The sequence below is a fragment of the Salmo trutta genome, chromosome 15 (assembly GCF_901001165.1).
Source record: "Salmo trutta chromosome 15, fSalTru1.1, whole genome shotgun sequence".
NCBI lineage: Eukaryota > Metazoa > Chordata > Actinopteri > Salmoniformes > Salmonidae > Salmo > Salmo trutta.
This window is the reverse complement of record NC_042971.1, coordinates 49,474,651-49,495,649: the sequence shown is the minus strand read 5'-3', so window position 1 is coordinate 49,495,649 and position 20,999 is coordinate 49,474,651. Positions and strand designations below refer to the sequence as shown.

General features: G+C 45.1%; 1 protein-coding gene across 2 annotated transcripts in view; it reads right to left on the bottom strand.

Annotated features, from left to right (window-relative positions):
- LOC115149236 (unconventional myosin-Vb) overlaps positions 1 to 20,999 on the bottom strand; it is a 78,351-nt gene that overhangs the window by 3,947 nt on the left and 53,405 nt on the right. For both annotated transcript variants that reach the window (XM_029691909.1, XM_029691910.1), the window contains exons 24-37: positions 17,490 to 17,623; positions 17,281 to 17,400; positions 17,039 to 17,173; positions 16,723 to 16,785; positions 13,645 to 13,887; positions 11,251 to 11,345; positions 5,597 to 5,795; positions 5,289 to 5,382; positions 4,662 to 4,811; positions 4,337 to 4,488; positions 4,081 to 4,170; positions 3,664 to 3,814; positions 3,040 to 3,328; positions 2,178 to 2,352 (exon numbers count right to left, since the gene is read on the bottom strand). In XM_029691909.1, the coding sequence (XP_029547769.1) occupies positions 2,178 to 2,352; positions 3,040 to 3,328; positions 3,664 to 3,814; positions 4,081 to 4,170; positions 4,337 to 4,488; positions 4,662 to 4,811; positions 5,289 to 5,382; positions 5,597 to 5,795; positions 11,251 to 11,345; positions 13,645 to 13,887; positions 16,723 to 16,785; positions 17,039 to 17,173; positions 17,281 to 17,400; positions 17,490 to 17,623 (2,090 nt within the window). The remainder of the gene's footprint in view (positions 1 to 2,177; positions 2,353 to 3,039; positions 3,329 to 3,663; positions 3,815 to 4,080; positions 4,171 to 4,336; positions 4,489 to 4,661; positions 4,812 to 5,288; positions 5,383 to 5,596; positions 5,796 to 11,250; positions 11,346 to 13,644; positions 13,888 to 16,722; positions 16,786 to 17,038; positions 17,174 to 17,280; positions 17,401 to 17,489; positions 17,624 to 20,999) is intronic.

Here is a 20,999-nt window from a genome sequence, read left to right as displayed (position 1 = left end):
CTGTGTGCTGGATGCAGTAGGATTGGTGATGTGATGATGAGAGTAGAGCTCTGTGTGCCGGATGCAGTAGGATTGGTGATGTGATGATGAGAGTGGAGCTCTGTGTGCCGGATGCAGTAGGATTGGTGATGTGATGATGAGAGTGGAGCTCTGTGTGCCGGATGCAGTAGGATTGGTGATGTGATGATGAGAGTGGAGCTCTGTGTGCCGGATGCAGTAGGATTGGTGATGTGATGATGAGAGTGGAGCTCTGTGTGCCGGATGCAGTAGGATTGGTGATGTGATGATGAGAGTGGAGCTCTGTGTGCCGGATGCAGTAGGATTGGTGATGTGATGATGAGAGTGGAGCTCTGTGTGCCGGATGCAGTAGGATTGGTGATGTGATGATGAGAGTGGAGCTCTGTGTGCCGGATGCAGTAGGATTGGTGATGTGATGATGAGAGTGGAGCTTTGTGTGCCGGATGCAGTAGGATTGGTGATGTGATGATGAGAGTGGAGCTCTGTGTGCCGGATGCAGTAGGATTGGTGATGTGATGATGAGAGTAGAGCTCTGTGTGCCGGATGCAGTAGGATTGGTGATGTGATGATGAGAGTAGAGCTCTGTGTGCCGGATGCAGTAGGATTGGTGATGTGATGATGAGAGTAGAGCTCTGTGTGCCGGATGCAGTAGGATTGGTGATGTGATGATGAGAGTAGAGCTCTGTGTGCCGGATGCAGTAGGATTGGTGATGTGATGATGAGAGTAGAGCTCTGTGTGCTGGATGCAGTAGGACTGGTGATGTGATGATGAGAGTAGAGCTCTGTGTGCCGGATGCAGTAGGATTGGTGATGTGATGATGAGAGTAGAGCTCTGTGTGCCGGATGCAGTAGGATTGGTGATGTGATGATGAGAGTGGAGCTCTGTGTGCCGGATGCAGTAGGATTGGTGATGTGATGATGAGAGTGGAGCTCTGTGTGCCGGATGCAGTAGGATTGGTGATGTGATGATGAGAGTGGAGCTCTGTGTGCCGGATGCAGTAGGATTGGTGATGTGATGATGAGAGTGGAGCTCTGTGTGCCGGATGCAGTAGGATTGGTGATGTGATGATGAGAGTGGAGCTCTGTGTGCCGGATGCAGTAGGATTGGTGATGTGATGATGAGAGTGGAGCTCTGTGTGCCGGATGCAGTAGGATTGGTGATGTGATGATGAGAGTGGAGCTCTGTGTGCCGGATGCAGTAGGATTGGTGATGTGATGATGAGAGTAGAGCTCTGTGTGCCGGATGCAGTAGGATTGGTGATGTGATGATGAGAGTGGAGCTCTGTGTGCCGGATGCAGTAGGATTGGTGATGTGATGATGAGAGTGGAGCTCTGTGTGCCGGATGCAGTAGGATTGGTGATGTGATGATGAGAGTGGAGCTCTGTGTGCCGGATGCAGTAGGATTGGTGATGTGATGATGAGAGTGGAGCTCTGTGTGCCGGATGCAGTAGGATTGGTGATGTGATGATGAGAGTGGAGCTCTGTGTGCCGGATGCAGTAGGATTGGTGATGTGATGATGAGAGTAGAGCTCTGTGTGACGGATGCAGTAGGATTGGTGATGTGATGATGAGAGTAGAGCTCTGTGTGTCGGATGCAGTAGGATTGGTGATGTGATGATGAGAGTGGAGCTCTGTGTGCCGGATGCAGTAGGATTGGTGATGTGATGATGAGAGTGGAGCTCTGTGTGCCGGATGCAGTAGGATTGGTGATGTGATGATGAGAGTAGAGCTCTGTGTGTCGGATGCAGTAGGATTGGTGATGTGATGATGAGAGTGGAGCTTTGTGTGCCGGATGCAGTAGCATTGGTGATGTGATGATGAGAGTGGAGCTCTGTGTGCCGGATGCAGTAGGATTGGTGATGTGATGATGAGAGTAGAGCTCTGTGTGCCGGATGCAGTAGGATTGGTGATGTGATGATGAGAGTAGAGCTCTGTGTGCCGGATGCAGTAGGATTGGTGATGTGATGATGAGAGTAGAGCTCTGTGTGCCGGATGCAGTAGGATTGGTGATGTGATGATGAGAGTGGAGCTCTGTGTGCCGGATGCAGTAGGATTGGTGATGTGATGATGAGAGTGGAGCTCTGTGTGCTGGATGCAGTAAGATTGGTGATGTGCAACAGATTTGTAACAGGTTTGTGTAACAGGTGTTTAAGTGTACCTGCTGCATGGTGAGAGAGGTGCACAGGGAGCAGATCGCCTCGGCATCCTGGGACGTCTTCTTCTTGACCTGCAGCAGCTGGGCGGCCTGGATAACGGGCTCTATGTTAACCACCGCCCCGCTCTGGTGAAGGTTCTTCCCCCTCAGCCACTCCTCCATCTGACTGATGTTGTACCTGACCAATCACAGTGAAACACACTTAGTATAGAGCCACCTCTTAATTAAGTGAACAGCCTTCATCAAACCCATTATGCTACAGTTCTTCTCCCTCTCTGTAACAGTACTGAGTGCTCCTGTCCTCTCAGCAATACAGTATGTACCGTTAAAGGGAAACTCCACCCCTAAATGGGTTCCCTGTGGCTCAGTTGGTAGAGCATGGTGTTTGCAATGCCAGCATTGTGTTTGCAACGCCAGGGTTGTGGGTTCGATTCCCACGGGGGGCCAGTATGATTATTTTTTTTGTTGATGCATTCACTACTGTAAGTCGCTCTGGATAAGAGCGTCTGCTAAATTACTAAAATGTAAAAATGTAAATTAAAAATATATTTTTTTTCCCATTAGTCCAAGAGATAAAAATAACAAATAATTAAAGACATACAGTCCCATTTTGCATCATCATGATGATGTGGCTGGTGACACTTTACTTCTTGAAAGTCCAATATCTTGAAAACTTGATTGCTGACATGCAAAACATGTTGGGACTATACCAACAGTGGAATAATGAAACAAATACAAAAATATAGTTTTTGGGCTGAGTTTCCCTTTAAGAACCTGGAGTTTTTCCTGGTCAGCTCTTATTAAAAAAACAAGCCATAGTAATATAGAACATCCCCAGCAAGGTTCTGTATATATGTAAACATACCTGAGCTGCATGCCAGTGCTCCAGGAGCAGACGTCTTTCCTGAGCAGCAGGTTGTTGAGGGTGACAGCGTTGATGCTGTAGAACAGCTGCCGGACCACCTGGCCTGCTATCTCTGGGTCCAGGCCATGCTCGCCCATCACGCTGTGGAACTGGCCCAGCTGTTTGATCAGGGCCTCTAGGGTGTAGCTCCCCGGGCCCTCCCCGTCCATACTGGAGGAGCGGTTCCTGTAACCCATGGGCTTTACTCCCGCCAGGCTGGGGATGCTCTCACTCTCCAACATGGCCGACACTGTCCGGGGGAAGAAGGAGACAGTCGTTCATGCAACGTATTAATTCATTAATACATTTCTACAGGTTTGATTGTTTATTCATCTAACTTTAGGAAACCTAAGTACTGAACTATAAGTACTGAACTATAAGTACTGAACTGTGTAAACGTAGATCAGTAATAGAAGGGAATAACCATACAGTAAAAAAGCAAAATACCATGTAAGTAATTATATCAATGTGAAAACAGCGGTACAATCAACCCAGAATGAAGAAAAAGTTGGTCCCTTTCCAATTCCATTGTCCCTAATTTCTGGACCATACAGCTCATGGCCCCTAGCTCCCCCAGCTCCTCACCGATCATGGGCTGCATCATGTGCTCTGCCACCTTGATGAGCTGCTGGTAGATCTGAATGGAGAGATCACTCAGCACCTGGCGGTACTCTGCCAGGTCAAAGTTCTTCAGGCAGTGCTCATTCTGTTTGGATGTGTTCTGAGTCATAAACGCCTGGGAACACACAACAAGACAGGGATGACAGTTGTAGAGAGTTACAATTTGTAGAGTTTACAACAAGTGTATTTATGTTGTATTTACAAAAGTCTGTACATCTTTCCAATGCACTGTGTATGGAGAGAGATCAAGGAGTAATCCGATTGTATAAAATGTCTGACAATCTACCTCTTATTTCAATGAGCTCAAGTACTGAACATCCAGCATCTCTTCACATTTTATAATGAGCAGAATGATCTCTGAGACATGAAAGTAAGTCTCACCTCATCTCCACTGTACTGCTTGAGACAGTGCAGCAGACGACTCGTGTTGGCCAGCCAAAAGGAGGTCATCTCAAAGTCATTATTGTTTTTCTGCATTGGAATTGCAAAATGAAAGTGTGTTAAATACCAGAATCCCTGTACCTTATTTCTGACCAATCTTTCCTTGCAACTGACTTCCAAAGATCCATCGCAAACAGACATTAAAATATGTATAAAATCTCAATCCATATGTGTGAGAAGAACTCTGTATCTGTACCTTGAGGACCTTCTTAATGGCGTTGATGGTGGAGGTGAGCAGAGAGTGGACCTTCTGATCATCGTTGATGTAGTCCGCATGGCGGATGCACATGAAGAGGATGTAGGCAGGTAGGCAGGGCACTGTTGCTGATACAGCATGGGGCTTCATGTCTGGAACACCAAACAGCACATAATAACACTGTTATAAACAAGTTCATCCACAATTTCAGTGATCATTGTAGTAATCGTGTGGATTTGAGAATATAATGTTACGTTCTGGACTGGACAGGTGTTGTACTTGTGATGCGGTCATATCGTAGCTGATTTGAGTTGCAATGTCGTACCAGTGATGAGTGTTTTGACCAGCAGAGCCTCGTCCTCCTTGTAGTACTCCAGCATGCCCTCAAAGTCCTTCTCTCTGCGCTGGACAGTCACCTGACGGGTCAGCTGTGGCTTGGCCTTGGTGGGCTGGGATGATGCTGCAGTCAAAGACACTGGAAAGGGCAGAAGACAAAGTGGTCACTAATATTGCCATAACCATCATAGTAATACATATTAACCATCATACTGTTGGTCCATCACTAGGCCTTTATTACAGCTCAGTGAGACCAATACAGACAGTATTCACTAGGCCTTTATTACAGCTCAGTGAGACCAATACAGACAGTATTCACTAGGCCTTTATTACAGCTCAGTGAGACCAATACAGACAGTATTCACTAGGCCTTTATTACAGCTCAGTGAGACCAATACAGACAGTATTCACTAGGCCTTTATTACAGCTCAGTGAGACCAATATAGACAGTATTCACTAGGCCTTTATTACAGCTCAGTGAGACCAATACAGACAGTATTCACTAGGCCTGTATTACAGCTCAGTGAGACCAATACAGACAGTATTCACTAGGCCTGTATTACAGCTCAGTGAGACCAATACAGACAGTATTCATTAGGGCTTCCAGCTCTCTCACCTTCCAGCTCTGGAACTTTCTTCATGTAGATCCTCAGCTGCTTCTTCAGCTTCCTCTCGTTCTTCTCCAGTTTCTCCACAAGCTCTTTTAAGTCCTGTAGTAGCAGAAACATTCAAGAAGGTCAACACAACACTATAACTTTCAGATCTCTGGGCTGTTCCATTCCAATAGGTGTCCTTGGGCCCGTATTCACAAAGAGTCTCAGAGGAGGAGTGCTGATATAGGATTAGTTTAGCCTTTTAGCTCATAATGAATAAAAATATTATATGGGTGAGTGTGTAGGGGGTAGGAGGTTGCAGTGTTCTCACCAGGTTGTCGTTGGTGAGGCGGGTGATCTCCTGCTGGACGCTGTACTCCACCTGGGCCTCAGGAGACAGAGACATAGTGTGGTTCAGCATCTCCTGCTTCTTCTCTATGTCGTCCTTCAGCAGCTCAATCTGGGTGTTGAACGCTGCCAACTCATCCTCGTGCTTCCTGGCCTGAGACTGAAGCTGGGCCTCCAGCAGCCTGGGAGAGAGGGGGTGAGGAGGAGACAGGGAGAAGAAGAAGGAGAGAGGGGGTGGTTTCAATAAGCCTAAAGCTGACCAAAACTTCACAAACTTCTACCTTGAAGAATTCCTGTAACATAGTGTGGAGACTTACTGTATTAAATATGGTTTCATATGTCATTAACATCATAACCGCCACAGTTTGAGCTTCTTTTTCTCCCATTAAATGTTCTATTTTACCACAGACATAGGAAGAGGGTAGGAGATTAAGCAGGAAAGCAGTAAGTAGAGAAGGCAGTAAGTAGAGAAGGCAGTAAGTAGAGAAGGCAGTAAGTAGAGAAGGAAAGCAGAAGACGACAACCTGGCCACTTGCTTTAGACCCTGGTATGCCAGGCCCAGCTCGCCATCTTCATTCAAATAACCCCAGTCTGAAGCTTTGCTGCCGCCGGCAAGGCAGGAGAGAGAGAGAGAGACAGACAGACAGACAGACAGACAGACAGACAGACAGACAGACAGACAGAGACAGACAGAGACAGACAGAGAAAGGAAGAAAGAGGAGGAAGTGAAAAAAAACGGACAGATGAAACCAGAACAGAGCAAGAGGAGTTAGCACCACAGAGAGTTAGAGCAGAAACCTCAAGAGGAACCAGAGATTTTACAGTTCAATTTTTTATAACTGACAGCCCTTACACACACGCGCGCGAACAGGTACAGACAGACAGAGACAGACAGACACAGACTATCATCTCCTCTAGTGAAGGACCTCTCTCCAAGCAAAAGCTTCTATATGCACCTACACCCACAGGGATGTTCACCCTTTTAAAATCAGACCATTCCTGCAGGGTGAGAGGGTGTCATTATATGGCCACCTGCCTCTCATTACTGCCATCTATCTGCGGGGTCATGTTGCCATAACGATAATGTCTAACACTTCCCTCCAGGTTAAAAGGTTCTGCTCTCCAGATACAACAGAGGTGTTAAATAACCCTGGTGTCTAGGCTAGATTCCTCCAGCCGGGCCGGGACGCAGAATGAAAGATAAATATAAAAAGGACAGGAATAGATGACGAGGGAATGGAAGATTGCTCTGGGTCGAGATGAATCTATGCGCTTCGAGGGGCTCATCATGAGCAACACAAATGTCTTCCCTCCCTGGTAATCTGAGAGCCATCTAAAACCCGTCACTCACTGACTGGGGGGGGGGGATCATGAATGTAGAGAGATCTGGAACAATACCACTGTCTCAACCACAATGGGGTGGAATCAAAAGCAGTGTGCAGTTTGCTATCAGTATGTCACCAGAACATCAGAATGATGGGGACAGTTTTGATCAGAAAGATGACCTGATGTTACTCAGAGGAAAATGCCAACCGACTATGTTATAATTCTGAACTGTCTCTCGGGTCTAGCCTAGTTAAAACGTTAATTTGGGAAAAGCTGCACTGAAATAGCTTTTTGGTTTGTCTGTCTGTCAGGCGCTGACGCACCCCAAACATCCCCTTTAGCAGGAGTTTGAGTTACTCCCCTCGGGGAAACGTTACGGGTCACTAGAGGAATAGAGTCAAACGATTCTTTGTCCCAGGGGCAGTAAGGTTCCTGAACGTCTAAAACCACCAGTAGGACAAGCGGACTGGCCTACAACTAACATTGCAGTTGACAGAATGTTCTATTGTGTATAGTGTATATACTGTAGAGTACAGATGATCGTTAATCGCTCATGAACTGCACTTTATATTGTCTGTGTGTGTCTTCTGTCGATCTCAATTGTGTTTTTAATGTACAGTGGCTTGCAAAAGTATTCACCACCCTTGTCATTTTTCCTATTTTGTTGCCTTGCAACCTGGAATTAAAATTGATTTTTGGGGGGTTTGTATCATTGGATTTACACAACATGCCTACCACTGACGATGCAAAATATTTTTTCTTGTGAAACAAACAAGAAATAAGACAAAAAACGAAAAACTTGAGCGTGCATAACTATTCACCCTCCCATAGTCAATACTTTGTAGAGCCACCTTTTGCAGCAATTACAGCTGCCAGTCTCTTGGGGTTTGTCTCTATAAGCTTGGTACATCTAGCCACTGGGATTTTTGCCCATTCTTCAAGGCAAAACTTCTTCAGCTCCTTCAAGTTGGATGGGTTCCGCTGGTGTACAGCAATCTTTAAGTCATACCACAGATTCTCAATTGGATTGAGGTCTGGGCTTTGACTAGGCCATTCCAAGACATTTAAATGTTTCCCCTTAAACCACTCGAGTGTTGCTTTAGCAGTATGCTTAGGGTCATTGTCTTGCTGGAAGGTGAACCTCCGTCCCAGTCTCAAATCTCTGGAAGACAAACAGGTTTCCCTCAAGAATTTCCCTGTATTTAGCGCCATCTAGCATTCCTTTAATTCTGACCAGTTTCCCAGTCCCTGACGATGAAAAACATCCCCACAGCATGATGCTGCCACCACCATGCTTCACTGTGGGGATGGTGTTCTCGGGGTGATAGGAGGTGTTGGGTTTGCACCAGACATAGCGTTTTCCTTGATGGCCAAAAAACAAAATTTGAGTCTCATCTGATCAGAGTACCTTCTTCCATACGGGTTGCATTTCTTGAGCTTTAAACAGGAGTCACTGGTATCAGGTATGCAGCTGAGGTATGGGTATCCAGTGTAGTGTACTGCCGGTTTCGATGAATATCATGAGCTTTGTTGATTGAGTTTTCCATATCAATATTTTCATGTTAAAATCAGCACTGGTTATTCTAAGATCGAGGTATGTAATCCAGAACAGCTTCCCAGTGCATGTGATCTCTGATTTATAGAGACATAAGCAAGTTTCTCATTCAGTATCCAACATTTTTACTTTAATAGTACATTTATCTTGGGGGGTGTTGGTGGGGCGGTATTATCTGATTATCTGTCATTTAATGGTTGATAAAAGTCTCAAGATCTTGTCATAGCTGTGTGAGTGGCGGATTTTTCTTTTTTATGGAGTCATTAATTTAATCCGGATCATTAGCTTCTATACAGATCCTGCGTTTTGACAAATGCAGCCTGTGAATTATGATAATGTGCCTCCCTCCCGGCCGTGACACCGCCGTCGTCAGCCTCCCTTCCTATCCCGGCGAATGCATCACATGATAAAAAGGGAACTGCCCCGCCATATTACCTAAATGTGTTTCAGGGGGTGTCTCTACTCAGGCACGTCACTCCATTACTGTAGACGGCTCACTCAATAGCGACCGCGGTGTCGCTGTGACACGTGGCCAATGGCAGCATTTTCATTGTAACTGTCGGTGCGTTTGGGGGAAACAGCATTAAATATTAGCCCCGGAAGAAAAATGAAGAAAAGGTGAACATCCCTTGTAGACACAGAAATATTATTGTCACATCTGGTGCTGCTTTACGTGTGCAGTGATGTTTTGGGGGGAATATATTTTTCTGGACAATCTTCCGTAAAGCCCAGCTCTGTGGAGTGGAGTGCCCTCCTTGCCTGGTCCGTGAGTTTTGGTGGACGGCCCTCCTTGGCAGGTTTGTTGTGGTGCCATATTCTTAAAAAAAATGTAATAATGGATTTCAGTGGTGCTCCGTGGGATGTTCCAAGTTTCGGATATTTTTTGTAACCCAACCCTGATCTGTACTTCTCCACAACTTTGTCCCTGACCTGTTTGGAGAGCTCCTTAGTCTTCATGGTGCCGCTTGCTTGGTGGTGCCCCTTGCTTAGTGGTGTTGCAGACTCTGGGTCTTTCAGAACAGGTGTATATTACTGAGATCATGTGACAGACCATGTGACACTTAAATGAAGTCCACCTGTGTGCAATCTAACTAATTATATGACTTTTGAAGGTAATTGGTTGCACCAGATCTCATTTAGGGGCTTCATAGCAAAGGGGGTGAATACATATGCACGCACCACTTTTCCGTTTTTTTTTCATTTCACTTCATCAATTTGGACTATTTTGTGTATATCCATTACATGAAATCCAAATAAAAATCTATTTAAATTACAGGTTGTAATGCAACAAAATAGGAAAAACGGCAAGGGGGTTGAATACTGTCAAGGCACTGTACGCACAGAGCCGCAACCACAATGCCTAGGTGTCTGGCTAGACTGTAAACTCTCCTTTCAGACTCACATTAAGCATCTCCAATCCAAACTTAACTCTAGAATTGGCTTCCTATTTCGCAACAAAGCATCCTTCACTCATGCTGCTAAACATACCCTCGTAAAACTGACCATCCTACCAATCCTCGACTTCGGCGATGTCATTTACAAAATAGCCTCCAACACTCTACTCAACAAATTGGATGCAGTCTATCACAGTGCCATCCATTTTGTCACCAAAGCCCCATATACTACCCACCACTGCGACCTGTACGCCCTCGTTGGCTGGCCCTCGCTTCATACTCGTCGCCAAACCCACTGGCTCCAGGTCATCTACAAGTCTCTGCTAGGTAAAGCCCCGCCTTATCTCAGCTCACTGGTCACCATAGCAGCACCCACCAATAGCACACGCTCCAGCAGGTATATCTCACTAGTCACCCCCAAAGCCAATTCTTCCTTTGGCCACTTTTCCTTCCAGTTCTCTGCTGCCAATGACCGAAACGAACTGCAAAAATCACTGAAGCTGGAGACTCATATCTCTCTCACTAGCTTTAAGCACCAGCTGTCAGAGCAGCTCATAGATCACTGCACCTGTACATAGCTCATCTGTAAATAGCCCATCCAACTACCTACCTCATCCCCATACTGTATTTATTTATTTATCTTGCTCCTTTGCACCCCAGTATCTCTACTTGCACATTCATCTTCTGCACATCTATCACTCCAGTGTTTAATTGGTATATTGTAATTACTTCGCCACTCTGGCCTATTTATTGCCTTACCTCCCTTATCTTAGCTCATTTGCACACACTGTATACAGACTTTTTCTACTGTATTATTGACTGTATGTTTGTTTATTCCATGTGTAACTCTGTGTTGTTGTTTGTATCGCACTGCTTTGCTTTATCTTGGCCAGGTCGCAGTTGTAAATGAGAACTTTTTCTCAACTAGCCTACCTGGTTAAATAAAAGGTGAAATAAATAAAAAATGTCTCCATGGGGATCATAAAGTAATTCTCTTCTCTTGAACATTCTGTAAACTGGGTCTGTTGGCCTACAACTGACTGATGTTGGTAGTAGAACTGAAAGCTGGGCATAGAGGCACAGTAGTGAACGTCTCTAGGCAATCTCCAGTTGGACAAAACTACAGTAGACAACACTTATGTAATTGTCTGCAGTCACATAGAATGAAAGCTGAATCACCAGTGTGACAAATTTTCAATCCAATTCATAAGTAACCATGTGATATTTACATTGAAAAACATTGCTGCCCATTCTGTGCACCAGTGATTATGAGAGAAAAAACAGAAACATCCATATTCATCACAGGCATGTTTGTTTTCCATTACTGCACTCACAATAGTAGGTACAGAAAGACAAACTTACTTCTTAGACTCACAGAGTCCATGGTAGGCCCTCACAGCCTCCTCCTTGTCTATGGGCTTCTTGCTGTCGGTCCATTCAGGCACGTTATTGGGTTCCTATGGAGAGGAGAGGGGGATACATTTATGATACCATCGGGCCGGTAGTAAAGACATTGGGAGAGAGTTGGTGGATACAACTCCTTTATAAGGTAATGAATAATGCAGCCATTTATCGATTAATCTATTTCCCTCTTTAGATCAAACCCAATCAGTGTTTAATACTCACTCATAAACCTCAGTCATACAGTATGAGGGGTTGGCTTAAATGTGGAAGACACATTTCAGTTGTACAACTGACTAGCTATCCCCCTTTCCTTTCCCTTATATTGAGTAAAACTGTCCTCAACACACTTTCATACTACAGGCCAGAGCCTGTCTAACTTTGCATCTGAACCAATCAGTTGGGGAAGGAATAATCAGAGAGACAGGCCATCATCTCAGAGGGCAAGACATGTCAATCATAATCAGAAATAGCCTCCAACACTCTACTCAGCAAATTGGATGCAGTCTATCACAGTGCCATCAGTTTGTCACCAAAGCCCCATATACTACCCACCACTGCGACCTGTATGCTCTCGTCGGCTGGTCCGCCGCTACATATTCGTCGCCAGACCCACTGGCTCCAGGTCATCTATAAGTCTATGCTAGGTAAAGCTCTGCTTTATCTCAGCTCACTGGTCACGATAACAACACCGACCCATAGCACGCGCTCCAGCAGGTATATCTATCTCACTGGTCATACCCAAAGCCAACACCTCGTTTGGCCGCCTTTCCTTCCAGTTCTCTGCTGCCAATGACTGGAACGAATTGTAAAAATCGCTGAAGTTGGAGACATATCTCCCTCACTAACTTTAAACATTAGCTATCTGAGCAGCTAACCGATCGCTGCAGCTGTACACAGCCCATCTGTAAATAGCCCATCCAATCTACCTACCTCATCCCCATATTGTTTTTATTTACTTTTTTGCTCTTTTGCACACCAGTATTTCTACTTGCACATCATCATCTGCACATCTATCACTCCAGTGTTAATTTGCTAAATTGTAATTACTTTGCCACTATGGCCTATTTATTGCCTTACCTCCTCACACCATTTGCACACACTGTATAGTCTTTTTTTCCCTATTGTGGTATTGACTGTATGTTTGTTTATTCCATGTGTAACTCTGTGTTGTTGTTTGTGTCGCACTGCTTTGCTTCATCTTGGCCAGGTCGCAGTCGTAAATGAGAACTTTTTCTCAACTGGCCTAACTAGTTAAATAAAGGTGAAATAAAAATAAAACATAAAAAAAGGAGTATGACACGCCAAACATATCCTCGACTAACCTAGAAGGTGGGACTGGGAGAAAGCCGCTCAGTAGTCTGATATATTAACTAGACAGCCACATAAAGAGAGTCATGATACTGACAGTGATCTCCTCCTCTTTCTGCCACATCTCTCTCTCTGTTAGGGAAATGTCTTTGTGAGGCGTGAGGAGGAATGAGAATTGAAGAGATACGCCTATGTGATTAAAGACTGTTTGTTCTGCTGCCTTCCACACCATCATCCTTTCTGCTCTCCTGTCCTTCAGTCGGCGCTGAGGCACTCCCTCCCAAACGTCTGGCTGCCCACGGTGCTTAACAGCATGGGGAGATCGCATTAACAATGCTCTTCATCAGGACATAAGTTCAGGTTAATACACTGCAGGAACATTACCATGTTAGAACTGATCTGCCATCGACTCCCAGTCTTTTATACTGCTAGTCCCATCTCTGTTGGAGGCCAGTCTCTGTCATAAGTCTCATAATGACTCTAGTTGTATACTAGTCTATGCATACTAATGATCTGTGGTGCTCAGTTGGTAGAGCACGGCGCTTGTAACGCCAGGGTTGTGGGTTCCATTCCCACGGGGGAGCAGTAAAAAAAAGGATGAAAATGAATGCACTCCCTACAGTAAGTAGCTCTGTATAAGAGTGTCTGCTATATGACCAAAATATATCTATTTTTAAATGTAGTGTGGCTGTACCTTTGTCTGAACCCAACTAGAATGTAACATTTGATCAAATGTTTCTTATTCTAGTTTTTTGTTTTGTGTAAGAAGCTGAAGACTGTCTATCATGTGCTTTTCATCATATGGCTGATTTGAACCAATAAAGTTTCAGCACATTATATCCATGTTGCCCATCAACCCAGAGTCACAAACAAGAAAAGTATATAATCTGTGTATATTCATGTGTATATTAAAGTATATTAATGTGCCTGTAGATAACCTTTTGATAAGCAAACAGGGACATATAAAGTGGACAATCAATGCTGCATTTTCCAAGTACAGGCAACCAAAGCCATGTCAATTTAACTCCCAGTTTGTCAACTTACGATGTGATTGGTTGTCTCCTCTTTCTGATGGGCTGCACTGACAATCTGAGTCCTGAGGATGAGGATCTCCTCCTTGCGCACTTCCAGTTCCTCATTGGCTGTTTTGAGCTGGCAAAGCAGCAGTTTGTAGCCGTCCTGCAGCTCATTGGAGGAGCTGTTCTGGGAGGCGCGGTCAGCAATGGCCTTCCTCAGTTCGTTCAGGTCGTTCTTCAGCTTTTTGTTCTCAGACTCCAGCTCCTGCCTCTGTGGAAACACACGGCCAAAGTACAAATAGATTTATTGGCAATCTAAAATTGAGTTTATGTAATCATTGGTTATCAAAGTGATTAAATACCAAGGCTCAATGTTGGAAAGAATGACAGTGATTGATAACAATAAAAGTAATAAAGTAATATACACTGAGTGTACAAAACATTAAGAACATCTGCTCTTTCCATGACATAGACTGACAAGGTGAATCCAGGTGAAAGCTATGATCCCTTATTGATGTCACTTGTTAAATCCACTTCTATCAGTCTAGATGAAGGATTTTTAAGCCTCGAGACAACTGAGCCATGGCTTGTGTATGTGTGCCATTCAGAGGTTGACCGGGCAAGACAAAAGATTTAAGTCCCTTTGAACGGGGTATGGTAGTAGGTGCCAGGCACATCGGTTTTTGTCAAAAACTGCAACGCTGCTGGGTTTCATGCTCAACAGTTTCCCCATGTGTATCAAGAATAGTCCACCACCCAATGGACATCCAGCCACCTTGACCACTGTGGGAAGCATTGGAGTTAACATGGGCCAGCATCCGTGTGGAATGCTTTCGACACTTTGTAGAGTCCACGCCCTGACAAATGGAGGCTGTTCTGAGGGCAAAGGGGGAGGGGTACAACTCAATATTAGGAAGGTGTTCTTAATGTTTTGTACACTCAGTGTAGAGCAGAATAATATGTGATTGCTGCCACATTGAGTATGTTTACATGCACGATAATCATTTGATATTAAACTGATTATGGCAGTAGGCTGAGTATAAATTAAACACATTTTTAGCAAAATTCCTAGTGATTCCTGCAAATGCTGGGGGGCCCCAAAAAAAACATTTGGGGGACCAATTATTTTTAACTTGCAGGCCGGTTTTGGCCCGAAGCATCCTGTTACCAAACTCTGAGCTAAGGAATGTAGGTAAAAGCCAGCCATGGCTTTCAGACTACTGCAGTTGATAAATGGATAGACAGACAAGATTATTAATATTCTAAGATACCGTACCAGTGAATAATTGTGCTCATCTCTGTCTCTGCAGTGAGTCCCTTAGCATAAATAAAGGCACCAATAGTAGTTATAAGGTTCACTTCTGCAGACTTTAAGTTCCAATGGGCAACATTTTGCTCAGCTACAATAGGACCCATGGCTCAAACCATGACACACACATTTTTACTGCCAATCAAATCTAAACCCTGTGTCGTGTGGTATTATGGTGCTATTGACCGAGATGCAAAAAGCAAGCCCCCTGTATAGATGTGCCATTTTGTGGGTGACCAAATTTGTACTTATTTTGTAATTTTTCCATTTGGGGGGTTAAAGGTACAATCTTCAAATTAAAATAATTTCATACATTCAGGTCATATCACATTTTCATTTATTATTTTCCATAAATCTATCTATGTTGTACCTGTGGGCTGCCACAAAAGAAATGACATTAAAAAAATATTCAAAAATGTTAATATTTGATTCTCTTGTACTTTGAACTCTTGTACTTTTGATTCAATTCAAAAGCACCTTGAGATGGACTCTTCTGATAATCTTGTAATGCATCCGTCTTAATCACACTGTTGATCTCAACTGTGCCATAGAAGTTAATGATTTATCCATGCCAAAAGCAAGCGTGGTTCTCTCTCACCAAGGCACATATGGTGAACATGAGTTATTAAATAAAATAAATGTCTGTCTCTGTGTTTGTGTGTTCTTTCCCTTTACACATTACCTGAACATCAAATTCTGCCCCTGGGGTGCCCTCTCTCTCTACATGGCACAATCCCATCAGAGCATCCCTGCTGCAACCCTGTCACTCTATTCCCACTTACCCCTCTCTCGCTCTCACCCAAATCCTGCCTGTCCCACCGGCATCTCTACCCAACTCTCTCCACAAACCGCTCTATTTTGTCTAAATTCTACCATGTACCCATGCCGTGCCTGCCTGCCAGTATCTCTCTATCTTACCATGTACCCATGCCGTGCCTGCCTGCCAGTATCTCTCTCCATCTTACCATGTACCCATGCCGTGCCTGCCTGCCAGTATCTCTCTCTATCTTACCATGTACCCATGCCGTGCCTGCCTGCCAGTATCTCTCTCCATCTTACCATGTACCCATGCCGTACCTGCCTGCCAGTATCTCTCTATCTTACCATGTACCCATGCCGTGCCTGCCTGCCAGTATCTCTCTCCATCTTACCATGTACCCATGCCGTGCCTGCCTGCCAGTATCTCTCTCTATCTTACCATGTACCCATGCCGTGCCTGCCTGCCAGTATCTCTCTCTATCTTACCATGTACCCATGCCGTGCCTGCCTGCCAGTATCTCTCTCTATCTTACCATGTACCCATGCCGTGCCTGCCTGCCAGTATCTCGCTTTATCCTACCATGTACCCATGCCGTGCCTGCCTGCCAGTATCTCTCTCCATCTTACCATGTACCCATGCCGTGCCTGCCTGCCAGTATCTCTCTCTATCTTACCATGTACCCATGCCGTGCCTGCCTGCCAGTATCTCGCTTTATCCTACCATGTACCCATGCCGTGCCTGCCTGCCAGTATCTCTCTCTATCTTACCATGTACCCAGGCCGTGCCTGCCTGCCAGTATCTCGCTTTATCCTACCATGTAACCATGCCCTGCCTGCCAGTATCTCTCTCTATCCTCTGGAAGTTCCACTCACCCACAGTTTCAGAGGCAGGACGGCCAAAGACAGCAGAACAGCCAGAGTGAAGAAGAAATCGAACACCACAAATAGAGACATCCCACTGCAGACCAGTACTGCACACTGTCCGTGTATGTATGTTAGTGTGTGTGTGTATCTGTGTGGTGGTGGATGGATCTGTACCTTGAGACTGTTGTAGGCCAGGTCCTCACTCTCTTCCTCTGACATAGTCTTTGGCTCAATTCCCTAAGAGAGATTGTAAATCGTAATCATTCCACTTCAGGTTGATAAGGCGGAGGCAGGCCGCTATTGTGCAATGTTATTACCCAAGCACCAAGCTTGAGGATCACAATCCTGATCTTAAACTTAAAGGTATTCAAGATAAAATCGTTTTAAGGTCAAAAGTTCAACCTGCAGTAAAAGGAGAAACTTCTGTGTAGGTATTTTAGAAGTATACAAAAATAAGCAAGAAAAGAACTACACTGAGACATGGGCCCACCTTGCAGTTAACCTGGTCCTCCATCTTTTCCAGGTTGACTTGCAGTTTCTTCCTCTCCTGTTCCAGCTCTCTAACACGCTTCTGCAGCTTCATGAACACACCAATGTCCATTGCTGCCTTCTCCACTCCCATCTCCTGCAGGGTGACAATGTCAGGTCACAACAAAAAACTAGCACAAGTAACTATGTACAGACGGTATAAGGCTGTATAAGACTGGTTCATACTGGTTAAGAGGGTCTTACCTCTACGAGCTGGATGGCATCGTCAGTGTCTCCCAACTCCGAGGTAGAAATGGAAGGATAGTTGGAGTCAGACTCCAGGCTGCTCTGAGTAGAATTGTTTCTCTTGTGGCCAGGTTGGAACTGAAGGGTAGGAGGAGACAGGGAACCATTGGACATCTATCTTGGCATAAGACACTTACATGCACACACAGGCACACACATACAGTTACCTTGGCCTCCTGTAGGTTGTCATATCTCTGCTCCAGTTTGGAGAACTCCCTGAGCAGGTTCTGGTAGCGCTGCCTCTCCTCATCCAGCTCTGCCTGGACCCGACCCACACTCTGGGATGCACTGCTCTCCTGGTCTGAAACACAGACACACAGGACCAGTCCACATCAATCACTTCCAACTGAGTCTCTTATTTTACACTGAACAAAAATATAAATGCAACACACAACAATTTCAACAATTTTACTGAGTTACAGTTCATATAAGGAAATCAGTCAATTTAAATAAATGAATTGGGCCCTAATCTATGGATTTCACATGACTGGGTATACAGACATGCATCTGTTGGTCACAGAGACACTACATGACCAAAAGTATGTGGACACCTGCTCGCTGAACATCTCATTCCAAAATCATGGGAAGTAATATGGAGTTGGTCCCCCCTTTGCTGCTATAATAGCTTCCACTTGTCTGTGAAGGCTTTCCATTAGATGTTGGAACATTGCTGCGGGGACTTGCTTCCATTCAACCACAAGAGCATTAGTGAGGTCGGGCAATGATGTTGGGCAATTAGGCCTGGCTCGCAGTTGGCGTTCCAATTCATACCAAAGGTGTTTGATGGGGTTGAGGTCAGGGCGCTGTCCAGGCCAGTCAAGTTCTTCCACACAGATCTCGACAAACCATTTCTGTATGGACCTCGCTTTGTGCACAGGGGCATTGTTGTGTTGAAACAGGAAAGGGCCTTCCCCAAACTGTTGCCACAAAGTTAGTAGCACAGAATCATCTAGAATGTCATTGTATGCAGTAGCGTTAAGATTTCCCTTCACTGGAACTAAGGGGCCTAGCCCGAACCAAGAAAAACAGCCCCAGATCATTATTCCTCCTCCACCAAACTTTACAGTTGGCACTGTGCATCGGTGAAGGTAGCATTCTCCTGGCATCCGCCAAATCCAGATTCATCCGTCTGACTGTCAGATCATCACCCCAATGGCGGCGAGCATTACACCAGCCGATGCTTGGCATTGCGCATGGTGATCTTAGGCTTGTGTGTGGCTGCTCAGCCAAGGAAACACATTTCATGAATCTCCCGACGAACAGTTCTTGTGCCGACGTTGCTTCCAGAGGAAGTTTGGAACTTGGCATTGAGTGTTGCTGCCAAGGACAGACAATTTTTACACGCTATGCGCTTCGGCACTTGGTGGTCCCATTCTGTGAGCTTGTGCGGCCTACCTCTTCGTTGCTGAGCCGTTGTTGCTCCTAGACGTTTCCACTTCACAATAACAGCACTTACAGTTGACCGGGGCAGCTCTAGCAGGGCAGGAATTTGATGAACTGACTTGTTGGAAAGGTGGCATCCTATGACGGTGCCACCCTGAAAGTCACTGAGCTCTTCAGTAAGCCCATTCTACTGCTAATGTGTGTCTATGGAGATTGCATGGCTGTGTGCTCGATTTTATACATTTTACATTTTAGTCATTTAGTAGACGCTCTTATCCAGAGCGACTTACAGTAGTGAATGCATACATTTCATACATTTTTGTCTGGCTGAAATAGCCGGATCCACTCATTTTAAGCGGTGTCCACATACTTTTGTATATATAGTGTATCTTTTAAAAAAGGTAGGGGTGTGGATCAGAGAACCAGTCAGTATCTGGTGTGACCACCATTTCCCTCATGTAGCACGACACATCTCCTCCACATAGAGTTGATCAGGCTAGTGATTGTGGCCTGTGGAATGTTGTCCCACTCCTCTTCAATGACTGTGTGAAGTTGCTGGATATTGGCAGGAACTGGAACACGCCATCATACACATCAATCCAGAGCATCCCGAACATGGTCAATGGGTGACATGTCTGGTGAATATGCAGGCTATGGAAGAACTGGGACATTTTCAGCTTCCAGGAATTGTGTACAGATCCTAGTGACATGGGGCCGTGTACTATCATGCTGAAACATGAGGTGATGGCGGCGGATGAATGGCACGACAATGGGCCTCAGGATCTCGTCACGGTGTCTCTGTGCATTCAATAAAATGCAATTGTGTTCGTTGTCTGCAGCTTATGCCTGCCCATACCATAACCCCACAGCCACCATGGGGCACTCTGTTTGTTGACATCAGCAAACTGCTCGCCCACACGACGCAATACACCCGGTCTGCCATCTGCCCAGTACAGTTAAAACCGGCATTCATCCGTGATGAACTCACTTCTCCAGCGTGCCAGTGGCCATCGAAGGTGACATTTGCCCACTGAAGTCAGTTACGACGTCGAACTGCAGTCAGGTCAAAACCCTGGTGAGGATGACGAACACACAGATGAACTTCCCTGAGACGGTTTCTGACATTTTCTACCAGAAATTCTTTGGTTGTGGAGCTCCTGGGCTGGCGTGTTTAGTGTAGTCTGGGGTTGTGAGGCCGGTTGTGAGGCAGCTTATGGTAGAGAAATTAACATTATATTCTCTGGTAACAGCTCTGGTGGACATTCCTGCAGTCAGCATGTCAATTGCACACTACCGCAAAACAACTGTGGCATTGTGCTTTGTGACAAAACTGCACAATTTGGAATGGCCTTTTATTGACCTCAGCACAGGGTGCACCTGTATAATGATCATGCTGTTTAATAAGCTTCTTGATATGCCACACCAGAGGAAGGCCCCAAAAAATTGTCCAAGACTCCAGTCACCCAAGTCATAGACTGTTCTCTCGGCTACCGCACGGCCAGCGGTACCGGGGTGCCAAGTCAAGGTCCAAAAGGCTCCTTAACAGCTTCTACCCCCCAACCATAAGACTGCTGAACAATTAATCAAATGGCCACCCGGACTATTTACATTGACCCCCCCTTTGTTTTAACATTGCTGCTACTCGCTGTTTGTTATCTATGCATGGTCACTTCACCCCTACCTACATGTACAAATTACCTGGACTAACCTGTATCCCCGCACATTGACTCAGTACCGGTACCCCCTGTATATAGCCTCCACATTGACTCAGTACCGGTACCCCTTGTATATAGCCTCCACATTGACTCAGTACCGGTACCCCCTGTATATAGCCTCCACATTGACTCAGTACCGGTACCCCTTGTATATAGCCTCATTATTGTCATTTTATTACTTTTGTTACTTATTACATTTTTTTTTACTTTAGTTTATTTTGTAAATATTTTCTTAACTATTTCTTGAACTGCATTAAGGGCTTGTAAGTAAGCATTTCACAGTACAGTCTACATCTGTTGTATTCGGCGCATGTGACAAATTTGCTTTGTCAGGTGGATGGATTATCTTGGCAAAGGAGAAATGTTCACGAACAGGGATGTAAACAAATTTGTGCTTTTTGGGCATAGGGACATTTTTGGGATATTTTATTTCAGTTTATGAAACATGGGACCAACACTTTACATGTTGCATTTATATTTTTTGCAGTGTACTATTGCTCAATTGCTGTCCTGTAGACAATTGCTGTCCAATCCAGTTAAGGCAGTGACCAGAAAACAAGCCATTGCTAAGTTACAATA